Source organism: Sus scrofa, chromosome 6, assembly GCF_000003025.6.
Source record: "Sus scrofa isolate TJ Tabasco breed Duroc chromosome 6, Sscrofa11.1, whole genome shotgun sequence".
In the NCBI taxonomy this organism is placed as follows: Eukaryota; Metazoa; Chordata; class Mammalia; order Artiodactyla; family Suidae; genus Sus; species Sus scrofa.
This window is the reverse complement of record NC_010448.4, coordinates 85943554-85956883: the sequence shown is the minus strand read 5'-3', so window position 1 is coordinate 85956883 and position 13330 is coordinate 85943554. Positions and strand designations below refer to the sequence as shown.

The 13330-nt window shown below is 39.5% G+C and overlaps 1 protein-coding gene and 1 pseudogene across 48 annotated transcripts in view; one reads left to right on the top strand and one right to left on the bottom strand.

Annotated features, from left to right (window-relative positions):
• EPB41 (erythrocyte membrane protein band 4.1) overlaps nucleotides 1-13330 on the bottom strand; it is a 186985-nt gene that overhangs the window by 72639 nt on the left and 101016 nt on the right. For all 48 annotated transcript variants that reach the window (XM_021095691.1, XM_021095693.1, XM_021095713.1 and 45 more), the window contains exons 7-8: nucleotides 11381-11599; nucleotides 2327-2414 (exon numbers count right to left, since the gene is read on the bottom strand). In XM_021095691.1, the coding sequence (XP_020951350.1) occupies nucleotides 2327-2414; nucleotides 11381-11599 (307 nt within the window). The remainder of the gene's footprint in view (nucleotides 1-2326; nucleotides 2415-11380; nucleotides 11600-13330) is intronic.
• On the top strand, nucleotides 12324-12923 carry LOC100623726 (annotated as a pseudogene).

The window sequence follows — 13330 nt, the reverse complement described above, 5'->3', positions numbered from 1 at the left end:
ATAAAGCCATATTTACATGCCTCTTCATTGAAGAAAAGATTTTTAAATTAAATATACATTAGTCATCCACAACTGTAAATAAACTTCACCTGAGTTAATCTCTACAGATGACTCTTTAGATAAGTAATCGACACCAGAGTTATATGTTTCTAGACTACTCCTTTTCCCAAAATAAATATAGAGAAACTTATTAGTGCCTACAAGTGTCATGTACAAGCACAATAAAAAGAAGAAACTATATTTAGCTTCAATTCTATGACTACATAACAATTTCTCAGAAGATGTCCGATTAAGTTTTTGTTTTCGTTTTTTTTCTTTTTTGGCCATCCTGTGGCATATAGAGTTCCGGGGCCAGGGATCAAATCAGAGACGCAGTTGCAATCTATGCCACGACTGTGGCAATACGGGATCCTTAACCCACTGTGCCGGGCCAGGGACTGGGCTTGTATCCCAGCGTTACAGACACGCTGCTGATCTTGTTGCGCCACAGCAGGAACTCCTCCACTTAAGTTCTTAATGTCTGTGGCTACAAATACATTTCTTTCTTAACTATATGTTTTGGAGAAACAATTTGTTTTACAACATTTAGGGGAGGAATATGCTGACTTCTCATGCATTCCTGATGACTACTGAATTGACACCAGCCTCCAGCAGAAAGTGAGAAGTAAAACCTAACAATTTCAGTTCTGGAAATAGATCTGATCTGATCTTCCTGCCATCTACTTTAGAGAATCACAGAAGTTACTGTACCCAGCCCAAAACAATCCAGAGCAATATCTTAAGAAAACTCACTAACATGCAACGAAATTGTATTAGTGTTAATAGGATCTGAACAAGGAAGAAACTTCAGATATCAGATATTCAGGTTGGGAGAAGCCTGAAAGGTCATTTCCATTGAATCACTCACCAAATGTTTGAATGTCCTTTTCTAGATTCCCAGTAAGTGATTATTCTGCCTAACTTGGAATATCTCCAGTGAGAGAGAACTCAGTACCTGCTGAAGCAGCCCAGCCCATCCTTGCATTGCTCTGTTAGTCCAACCTTGCTAAATAGTATTCCCCTGAAGTTTCCATTTTACTGGCTCTAGTTTTATATCTTAGAGCTGTAGTGAAATATCTACTTCACACATCAGTCTTTTAAATCCATGAAGACTGATGCTATGTCTTCTTTAAACTCTCCCTTCTGTGGGTTAAGTATCCCTATTCCTTTGCCTGTTCCTCATCAGATATGATTTTGATTCATCTTCTTGTGCATCCTAGTTAAATGTCTCTAAACGAACTCGGATAACCCCTTCAGCCCTTTCCTTAAAAACTCCTCAAACTCCTCAGTCATTTCGGTAGCTGAAGAAGAGAGAAGTCAAGCGACATCCCTAAGTATTCATTCTTAAGTTGTTTCAGGTAGAACTAGGATGAATGCTCAGGTTTCCTATTGTCCAATAAGCCACTTTGGTTCCGTCCATGTGCAGTTAGAATCACCTGGAGAGCTCATTAAAACAGATCGCTGGGCTCCCACGCACAGAGTTTCTGATTCAGTAAGTCTGGGATGGGACCTGAGATGTGCGGTTTCTAGATGATACGGGTTCGGTTCGGAGACCACACTTTGAGAACCACTCCCTTAAGTCAATGATTCTCAGATTTAAGCATGAAGGAGAATCATTTGGGATATTCATTATATCTAGAGATTTGGCCTTTCCTCCAAAGTAGTTCAGTAAATCTGGGGGGAGCTCAGGAATCTGCATATTTAATAAACACCTCAGGTGATTCTGATGTAGGTGACACTGGCTGTAAAATACGCCTGTCACTCTATGTTTTCAAATGTATCTGCATTTTAGGAAACTGCCATTCCTTTTGCTCTCAGTATACCTACATCTTTTGATCCTTATAGTTGCTTAGGTGTGAAATTTCATTCTGATGGTAGAACTGCAAAAGGGCAATTCAATTTATATACATAATACATTTGACTGATTTGATGGATAAATTTAAAATTCTTTTTTTTTTTTTTTGCTTTTTTTCTTTTTGGGGCCGCACCCATGGCATATGGAGGTTCCCAGGCTAGGGGTTGAATCGGAGCTACAGCTGCTAGCCTAGGCCACAGCTACAGCAATGCCAGATCCTTAACCCACTGAGCGAGGCCAGGGATCTAACCCACAACCTCATGGTTCCTAGTTGGATTCGTTTCCACTGCTTCATAACGGGAACTCCAAAATTCCAACAAAAATTACTACCTCCTCTGAATGTTTTATAAAACCCCAAAAAAAGGTTGGTAAGAAGTATTATGTGACTTAGGTGTGATACATGCATATTAATAAAGGCCAAAGTTACCATACCTTTGCTTTATGAAGGTCAACACCATACATAGACAATTTTTTGGCATTCTCAAGAAATTCCAGGTCAGCCTGAGCTGGAGTCATGGATCTTTGAAAGAAAAGAAATAAAAAACTCTTTCAGCATCACAGTGTCAACATTTATAATAACAACATTTATATATTAGTTGTATTTTGTATAAATAGATATATATGCCAATATGTATGTAGATATATCTCATTACCCTAAAAATAGAATATTCTGAATATACATACATACATATATATATATATATTGGCTGCACCCACCGCATATGGAAATTCCCAGGCCAGGGACTGAATCTAAGCCACAGCTGTGGCAACGCTGGATCCTTAACCCACTGCACTACAGTGGGAACTCCAGAATATTATGTAGGGAAAAGGACTCTTATCACTACCTGAGTCTAAATAATTGACATATGCCTTAGAAAAAGAGATCTTAAAGAACTAAAAAGTCACTGAAAAGCTATCAGAAAAAAAAGTTTTCAAAAAATCCTACTAAATAAACATCTTTAAAGCTGCCTCATCCACCACCAGTTCTGCCCCTCCCTCTCCTCAGCCTTCTCCAACACAAATAAACTCCTCCCCCTAATTTATCCTGCCAAGGAGGTGACCAAATTAAATCCTCTGAGGGCATGGTACAATTTATAATATCCTCTTAGCTGCCTTTTTCTCTCCATACCCCTGCATTGAGTTATTATGGAAATTAAACAGGAGGGCAGCTGAAGTTGCTTAACTGAGGCTCTTAATGGGGGCAGGCTTGATGAAAAGAACATTTCTGGTAACAGATGGTGTCCTGCCCACTGATCTAAACAAAATAAATTAGTTAATAGAAGCACATAGATAATGGGCTGCTTTCTCTGTTATTAAGATGTCTTCATCACTAGGCATATAATGAATTAAATTTGTTTGAAAACAATCAGCCTCACTGTCTAAACACTCACTGTGATAGTCTTCCCTTTTCATTTATAACTTTCTTCTCTTTTGAAAAGTGCTCAGGAGCTGTTATGTTGAGCTTTGAAGAAAAAGATAGTACTCTCAGCACTGCACAATTCAGACCAATCAAACAGGACTTCTTAGTAACAATAATGCAGTCACACCCCCAAAGAAAAATCTCTAAATGCCTGTTTCCCATAAGACTGCCTGCCTCAAGCTATAAAAAAGCAGCAGCTTTCATTTAACAAGAGAAAGTCTCTTTCAAACCCATCTGTCCTTATCCTCATTAAGAAGAACAAAGAGGAGTTCCTGCTGTGGTGCAGTGGGTTAAGAATCCGACTGTAGGAGTTCCCTTGGCGGCTCAGCGGTTAATGAACCCAACTAGGATCCATGAGGATGCGGGTTCAATCCCTGGCCTTGCTCAGTGGGCTAATGATCTGGCATTGCCGTGAGCTGTTGTGTAGGTCGCAGATGAGTCTTGGATCTAGCATTGCTGTGGCTGTGGCATAGGCCGGCAGCTGAAGCTCTGATTCAACCCCTAGGCTGGGAACTTCCATATGCCGCATGTGCAGCCCTAAAAAGCAGAAAAAACCAAAAAAAAAACAAAAAGAGAATCTGACTGCAGTGGCTCAGTTCACTGTGGAGATATTGAGGTTAGATTCCTAGCCTGGTGCAGAGGGTTAAAGGATTTAGCGTTGCTGGAGCTACGTGGCATAGGTCAGGGAACTTCCATAGGCACTAGGTGTGGTTATTTAAAAAAAAAAAACAAAAAACCAATAACCCTCCTCCCCCCTCCCCCGCCTTAAAAACAATCTCAGGAAAGAAACTGTAGATTTGTTGACTCAGTCTCCCTGAATAAACTTTTCACAAGCACTAAACCATCACGCCTGGATGCTATTTATTAATAACTGAAATTGAACACAAAAAAAGGAGAATGGGAAGATAAACACATACGCAAGTCCGTAAATTCAAGTCATCTTTAAATGTTTTAAATGTATATTAAAAACACCTCAGGAGTTTTACAAATTTTTTTTCTCATATAAACTATATATTTTTCTAGTTAGGTTATTCCCCTTTTATGGTTTTCGGTTTTTGCTGTTGTTAGTATTACTGATGACTTGAATTTTAGGATTTGAAGCTGGTACGGATCTTGAAGATTATGGAGTCCAACACTTTCATTTTGCTGATGAGGAATCAGGCCTGGAGGGATCACATGGTCATGGGCAAGTTATGATTCTTAGTTTAAGGCAGCAAGCTTTAGCCAGGACCCACGTCACATCACTGGACCAGGAATCCTGGCTCCTGAACTTGAGTGGTGACCTCAGTCTCCTAACTATAAAGTAACAGCCATAATTATACCTACTTCCTGAGACTAGTTTTGTCTTTGCTAAATGAATGTTAATAGTAGGATAAAATGAGATAAAGGTTGTAACACTGCTTTGTAAAATATGTTTATTATTATTGTGCCCTTAGGTTTCTTTCTTTTGTCTTTTTTTGCCTTTTCTAGGGCTGCTCCCTTGGGATATGGAGGTTCCCAGACTAAGGGTCTAATCGGAGCTGTAGCCTCTGGCCTACACCAGAGCCAGTGTCATGGGATCCGAACCAAGTTTGCAGCCTACACCACAGCTCATGGAAACGCCAGATCCTTAACCCACTGATCGAACCTCATTGTTCCTAGTCGGATTCATTAACGGCTGAGCCACGACGGGAACTCCTGTACTCTTAGGTTTCTGATGCTACATCATACGCAGCTCATAAAATAGAAATTATTTTTTTATTTTAATTTTTGTTGGTCTTTTTGCCTTTTTTAGGCCTGCATCCGTGGCATATGGAGGTTCCCAGGCTAGGGGTCTAATTGGAGCTGTAGCAGCTGGCCTATGCCAGAGCCACAGCAATGCGGGATCCGAGCCACATCTGCGACCTACACCACAGCTCATGGCAATGCCAGATGCTTAACCCACGGAGCGAGGCCAGGGATCAAACTCACAACCTCATGGTTCCTAGTCAGATTGGTTAACCACTGAGCCACGATAGGAGCTCCAAAGAGAAATTATTTTTGGCGGCACTCATGGCATGTGGTGGTTCCCCAGTCGGGGATCAGACCTAAGCCACAGCAGCAACCCAAGCTGCTACAATGACAATGCTGGATTTTTAACCTGCTGCGCCACAAGTGTACTCCAAGAGAAATAATTTTTTTTTTTTTAAAACAAGTGGCCGCACCTGTGGCATATGGAAGTTCCCAGGCTAGAGGTCGAGCCACAGCCACTGTAGAAGCAACGCCGAGTAGTTATGTTGTGAGCCACACGGGAAGTCCCAAGAGAAATAATTTTAACTTGCGGATTTGAAGAAAAGTTTCAAAACATTAAAGGAAGCAATCATGATGAAATCTTCCCCATACTCCTCCAACTCTAAGGGACATTAATGGTGTCAATCAATTTGAATACAGATTTAAATTTCAAACTATGTAGTTAAATGCTTTCCTAATAAGTAAGCATGCTTTAAAATTATATTAGGGGAGGAGTTCCCATCGTGGCTCAGTGGTTAACGAATCCGACTAGGAACCATGAGGTTGCGGGTTCGGTCCCTGCCCTTGCTCAGTGGGTTAAGGATCCGGCGTTGCCTGTGAGCTGTGGTGTAGGTTGCAGATGAGATGCGGCTCGGATCCCGCGTTGCTGTGGCTCTGGCGTAGGCTGGCAGCTGTAGCTCCGATTAGACCCCTAGCCTGGGAACCTCCATATGCCACAGGAAGCAGCCCTAGAAAAGGCAAAGAGACCAAATAAATAAATAAATAAAATTATATTAGGGGAAGGTTGTAAGAAGAGATCTTTAAAACTGTGACTTTCCTTGTTAGTTGAAAATAATACTTATATCTGAAGTTTGGCTGATACTTTCCATTTAACATTTTTTATACAATCAAATTTTTCGAAATGCACTTAAAAGTTACCTACAATACTTATAGTTTTTTCCTAATCCACATGAGAGTAAACTGTCAACTTGATGACCATAACTCTGGTGTGTTAATTCCTACAAACAAGGACATTCTCCTACAGAACCTTAATACAACTGTGAAAATAAGGACATAAATAGTAATACATTACTGCCATCTAATTCTCAGCCCAAGTTTACCCAGTTGTTTCCAAAATGTTCTGTATGGCAGAAGAATCCAGTTTAGCCTCATGAAGTTTCATTTACTTCATGTCTCCTTAGTCACCTTCAGTCTGGAACAGTTCCTTAACCTTTCTTTGACTTTCATGATCTTGAACTTTTGAAGATTACATGCCAGTTATTCTATAGATTGCCCCTCAATCTGGACGTGATGTTTCTCCGTAAGTTGACTCCATAAATTACGTATCTTTCACAGGAATGTCACAGAAGCGACCCTGTGTTCTCACTGCATCCTATCAGATGGAATATGAGCTCAATTTTCTCTTCATGGCGATGTTCATTTTGATCACTGATGTCTGCCAGGCTTTTCTTCTGTGAATTCCTCTCTACTTCTTTGTAATTAATATTCTGTGGGAATGTATTCTGAAACCTTTTGAATATCCTACTCCTTGTCAAACTTTTATTTACTCATTTATATCGGTATAGACTCAAGGATTATGATTTTCTTTAATACAATATAACCTATTATTTTCCTTATTTATTTTAGTGCTGAAGGTGTCTCAGATTTGATTAGTGGGAACCTTTCCAAGATGGATTCTGTGTCCCTCTGACCATTTCCCATCATTTTTTGAGTACCTCCTTCTGACACAATGCAGAGTTAGAGTATGTATGTGCACACATGTATGCACCTATTTACATCCCTATCTATCTACCTATCTACCTCCATCTATCAATCAATTGATCGGTTGGTTGGAACAGTGAGTTTCCAACCAACATTGAAACCTCCAGTTTGAATGCAAAACCACAGGTTCATTTTTGTTTCTCACTGTAATCTCTATCTCCTTTTACTGATGGTCAGAAACCTGGTTTCCATTATCCTTAATACACTGACTAACCTGATCAACTCCCTGTGGATAATCAATCTCTCCTGGCTGCCACTGACCCCTCCCCCATGTAGATGCCCTCCTCACTGGCTTAGATTCCAAATTCCCCATGTTGGGCTGCTTCCCACACTTGTCCTCCTTACCTCACTCAGGTTCTGACTCCCAGTGTTAGGCTACCCGTTGCAAGACATCTCCGCCTTGCTCAGGCTTCAACACCTGTATCAGGTGCCACCCCATATGGATGCCTTACCCTCCCTCTGCTCTGTCTCTGATAACCACAATCACGTGCCCACGCATGACTCCCCTTGAAACTATTTAGTTCTGACTTCTCTTGTCAGGCTGGCCTCCCACCCTGAACACTCTCCGCACCCTGCTTAGGCCCCAAAATCCCTAGCCAGACAGCCCCTCAGCATGGATGACTATCTTCCTCTACCCCAGCTAATGGCTTGAGAATGCAATTCTTTCAGGAAGCTTTTCTGGATCATAAAAATTATACATTCATTGTATAAGATTTGGAAAATATCTTTTGAACATAGAAAAAAAGAAGAAAATCTCCTATAATCGCACCAAACTGCAGATACCTATGCACATAAATACAAACATATTTTACAAATTTAAATTGCAAATTAAACTCAAATTATTTTCAACTTAACATTTTAAAGGTCATGATTTTTCATAAATTTTCTAAGACTCTTTTTTTTTTTTCTTTTTTAGGACTGCACCTACGGTATATGGAAGTTCCCAGGTTAGGGGTCGAGTCAGAGCTATAGCTACTGGCCTACACCACACTACAGCAATGCAGGATCCAAGCCTTGTCTGCAACCTACACCACAGCTCATGGCAACACGGGATCCTTAACCCACTGAGAGAGGCCAGGGATAGAACCCACATCCTCATGGATACTAGTTGGATTCGTTTCCGCTGTGCTACAATGGGAACACCTTTAAGACTCTTGAAAGTAGTAATAAATTGGTAGCAACAAATTGTCTTGAATTTAATCAGCACCATTTACTACTTGAAATTACTGCAGCTTACAAAAGTACTTAACCAGGGAGTTCTGGCACTTCTTAAGCTTTGCTCATTAAAAAGAGAGGTTCTAGGGAGTTCCCGTTGTGGTGCAGTGGTTAACAAATCCGACTGGGAACCACGAGGTTGCGGGTTCGATCCCTGCCCTTGCTCAGTGGGTTAAGGATCCAGCACTGCCATGAGCTGTGGTGTAGGTCGCAGACATGGCTCAGATCCCGCGTTGCTGTGGCTCTGGCATAGGCCGGTGGCTACAGCTCTGATTGGACCCCTAGCCTGGGAACTTCCATATGCCACAGGAAGCGGCCCTAGAAAAGGCAAAAAGACAAAAAAAAAAAAAAAAAAAAAAAAAAAAAAAAGAGAGAGAGAGAGAGGTTCTAACAATTTCCCTGTATTTATTTGGAGCAAGTGGGGTCAGGATATCCAGCCATTCAGTGAGTTGTGACAGCCTTTTAATAATGATTGTTGCATCTCCTAATTAAGGACAGTGGCTTCAAATAATTAAGTGGGAGACAACTGACAAATTTACGTATCTTCCCAGTCCCCATGAATGGAAGACAATTAATTTTAAAGCTTGACTTGCTAGTGTAAATTTAGTGTTAATTATAGCTTCACAGTTTCTGTCAAGGCAAACAGCCAGTACTAAGGATTCCATGTACATAGTCTGTCTTCTATTTATCTAAGGAACAGGGTGGAATTTGCCTGTACTTTTCAATGCATAGTACATGCTCTTGCCTAAGCAGAAGTTTCTTTGGATTGGTTAAAATGCCACGTTGTTGGGCATAATTAAAATTTCCATTTGGCTATTGGTGAGGATTGCCACTCTTTGCAGAAAGGAGCAAATAAATTCTAAGATGACAAATCTCTAAATTTTCTAGTCATAGAGATCCATGATTGCTCATTTTTTGGGGGGCGGGGGCATGCCCATGGCATGTGGAAGTTCCAAGGCCAGGGATTAAATTCACATCAAAGCGGCAACCCAAGCTGCTGGAGTAACAATGCAGCTGCAGCTCTGATTTGACCCCTAACCTGGGAACTTCCATATGTCACAGGCGCAGCCATTTCAAAAGAAAAAGCTGGCCTAATTCAAAGGGTGGGTATGAAGATTACATATGTTATTGTACATAAAATGCTTAGCATAGTGTCTGGCACATAATAACAGATACATAATAATTAGCTGCTTATAATGATGATTATGATGATTATGTAACAATGCTATAAAAACGAACTAAGCACTGCATGATATTTGGGCTATATAGTCTTCCCAAACCTGAGATTCTATTATGATCGAATAACCATTAAAAGAATCATCAGAGACAGAAGCAAGACAGCAATCATATTCTGACTCCATTATTTTCTGCTCTTTGGTTCCACAGCAGTAGTAAAATATTTTCTTTTAGCATTTTATTGATTGCTCAAAGGTTATACTACTATTAATAAAAATTACTAGAAAAAAAGTATATTTCCCTACAATCCTAATATTCTACCAAATCAAATCAAATTACTTTAGTTGATTGTTTCTACTACTTGTGTATATTTATATATGTGTGTGTGACTATACATTTTACATCTAGATATAAATTTCTAGAGTCATAATTAGAATACGAATGAGTGTATTAAAAACATATTTAAGAATAATACAACATCCTTAAATTACAACTATCCACTAGGTGAAAGTGGTATAGCAGTTGTACTAGATATCAGAGCTTTGCCATGTATATGCCCAAATTTGAAGCATTCTTTGTAGAAACAGTGTGACTTTGTAAGAATAAGGTGCTTGTTATAAAACTACTGAGGGAGTTCCCTGCTGGCCTAGCAGTTAAGGATCCAGCGTTGTCACTGCTGTGGTGTGGGTTTGACCCCTGGCCTGAGAACTTGGCATGCCACCGGCACAGACAAAAAGAAAGACTATGTAGGTTGTAGACTTGTAAGCCCTTATTATGGTTCTTAAGACTGAGGCACTGGAACCTACAGGGGGAATAAAGCAGCCAGAATTTGGGTACCTTAAAATTAATACTCTTATTTGAAGCAACTCAATCCATGCAGTCCTATTGGAACCACTCTAAAGAAAATATGATGGCTCAACAGCTAGATAAGATACTTGTCACCACCATGGAAAGCCCACTAAGACCACTCTGGATTTCTTAGCAGTGTGACCTTCTGAGGCATGCTAGCCTCATTCTAATATAACAGAGTATTAACTCAAGGCCAAGACATTTTCCTTCATATGCTAAGGCAGCTCATAAAATATAGCTATAGCAAGTCACTCAAACAATAACGGGATGTTCAGTAAGAAGAAACACAAATTATTCTGGGACTTCAATATTAGCTAACATTTATTGAATTTCTACTATGTATAAGACACTGTATAAAGTTTTTATACACATTATCTTTTCTAATCCTATCAGTCACTTTATTTCCTCTGAGGTAATGATCTCTATCAGACATATAGGGAACCTGAGGCTCAAAGAGATTAAGGGAATTAACCAAGCTCACAAGGCCAGGACCAAGCAGAGCCAAGAATTCAACCCAGCTCAGTCAGACCCTAAGCCCTTGTTCTTAAACACTGTGTTATACCTCCCAAGGTTACTGATTATTTCCATGAAAAAAAAAAAAAGAAAAAAAAGCAGTGAATTCAATAAAGACTTTAAAAAATACCTTTAGGGGTTTCATGGGCCCTCTGAATTCTATTCAGGTACATATACCCTAAGATAAGAACCTCTGCTCTAAGTCTCTTGAGGCATCTAATACAACATAATATCTTTAAAATCTGAAGGAAAAAAGATAAGGCAATAATAATAGCTACCATTTAATGAGCACCTACTATGTATCTGGACACTGTGCTTAGTGCTTTATATTTATTACCTCATTTAGGTTTTTATCCAACAATGCAACACCCATCATTTCTATGAGAAAACTGAAGTTCCAAAGTTCTGAATAACTTGCCCACAGAACTGGGAGGGCATTGAGCTCAAGCTGACTCTTCCTACGGCATCAGTTCCCACTAAAGTAAATACTGAATCAATCCTAGATCAAGAGTTTAAACTTACTGTTAAAACAAACACAGAACAAATCCCGGAGACATATTTACCTGTATGACTTATGCAGTTCCATGACCTTCTCTTCAAGTTCCTTGGTCTGATTTGGGGCCAGCTTAAAATCACTAACATAATCTGCACCATGGAGTTCTGGGTCGTAGTCTCCCAGCTCAGACTGGATGGTGTAAGAACCTAACAATGCTAAGGTTGCAAAGGAACAGGGCAGACGTCCTGTAACTATGTCCTGCCGAAGTTGAAGACATAAATAATACCTGTTGCCAAAAGAGAAAAGACGTTACCATGTTAGCAACAAAACAACCAAATACAGAGAGAGAAAAGAAAAAAAGGGGAGAGGCAGGGAGGGAAAAAGAAAAAGAGTGATTTGATCAAGTAAATATGAGATGCTGTTAATAACTGTTCAATCTCGGTAGAGGGTATATGATTGTTCACTATAGTAGTATTTTTTTCCTTTCTATGTGTTTGAAAATTTGCCACATAAAAAGTTATAAGAAAACTGTTACTGTGTTGGAAAGCAATTTAGAAAGAAAAGAGGAAAAGTTGGGAAGTTTAAAAAGAGGTAAAGTTTATTTGAGTAATTAAAAAAAAAAGAAAAAAAGAAAAAGAGGTAAAGAAACCAACACTTTGTTGAGTGCACTAAGTATTTATACATAAATGATCTCATCTAATCTTCACAAAGAAACTTGTGAAGTGGGTATTACCGCCAGATCACAGTGAGAAGGCAGCCTCAAAGGCTGAGCTTATTCAACGTCAGATAGTAATAAAAGGCTGTCTGACCCCCATATTAGGCCTTTTCTTTTGTATCACACTGCTTTGCCAAATGTGTACATACTGCCTTTCATATACAAAGATGACATTACTGATATATTTTCACTAGGATATGAACATTTTTTTGGTATGTTTTTCCCCCAAGATGGGCTTAAACTGCATGAAGCCTTCCACACACTATCATCTTGTAAGACTGATTCCACTCCTGTGCTAAAGTGCAGGGAATTCTGATTGGCATTAAAACAGTTAAGTCCAACAAATCTAGTACCCCTAGGTATGTCAGTCACTCAATATGTTATTCACTTCCACGGCCCTGACCTCCTCAGCCCTTGTTCTGAGTTAACCGATTCAGACTCTTACCAAACAGGAAAGCTGGGAGGTATGATGAAACTGAAAATTCCTGTGTTAATTAGAATCATATCTTTGCTTTGACCATAAGATGTTGAATAACATTTGCATCAGCAATTGTTTTTGCTGTCTATGATTATCATAACATACAGGTTTTTTAAAAAGTCAGAGCAATGCCAATCAAGTCACAAGATTCTTAAATGCCTCTAAAATATAGGTAGTACTGCCTTTTGCCTTGTTGCAACTGAGACAGCAAGATGGGTCACCAGCAGCTCTACTGGAGCCATCCAAGAAAATACAGTCAGGGTTCTCGCTCTTGCCACATCTGCTCAAACCAGCATGGTCTGATCTGGAAATATGGCCTCAATATGTGCCGCCAGTGCTTCCACCAGTACGCGAAGGATATTGGCTTCATTAAGTTGGACTAAGCTCCCTTGAATGGGTCATCCAGGACATCTACCTTATGCAGAAACAATGCTAGTTCTTTGTATATAAAATAAACATTTAAACTCCCCCCCAAGAAATAAATAAAATAAAATAAAATATAGGTAGTACAGACTTGTGTTGAATATATAACAAATCTTAATGAAGAAAGATGAGTAAGTAGAAACTCTAAGAGACAAATATGACCTGTGAAAAAGGAATAACCAAGACAATTTTTTTAGGCAGAAATATGGCATCTTAACTTCAAGACTGTACTAAGGCTAAATGGACAAAGAATAATATTTTTAATGGCATAGATATTTCACAGTATTAACAACCAGACTTTCAAGTGTGTTAGGCTAGTCTCTTATTTGAGAGAGATGAAAACTGAAACCCAGAGAATATATTATCTGTCTGAAATCAGACAGTTGACAGTAAAATCAGAA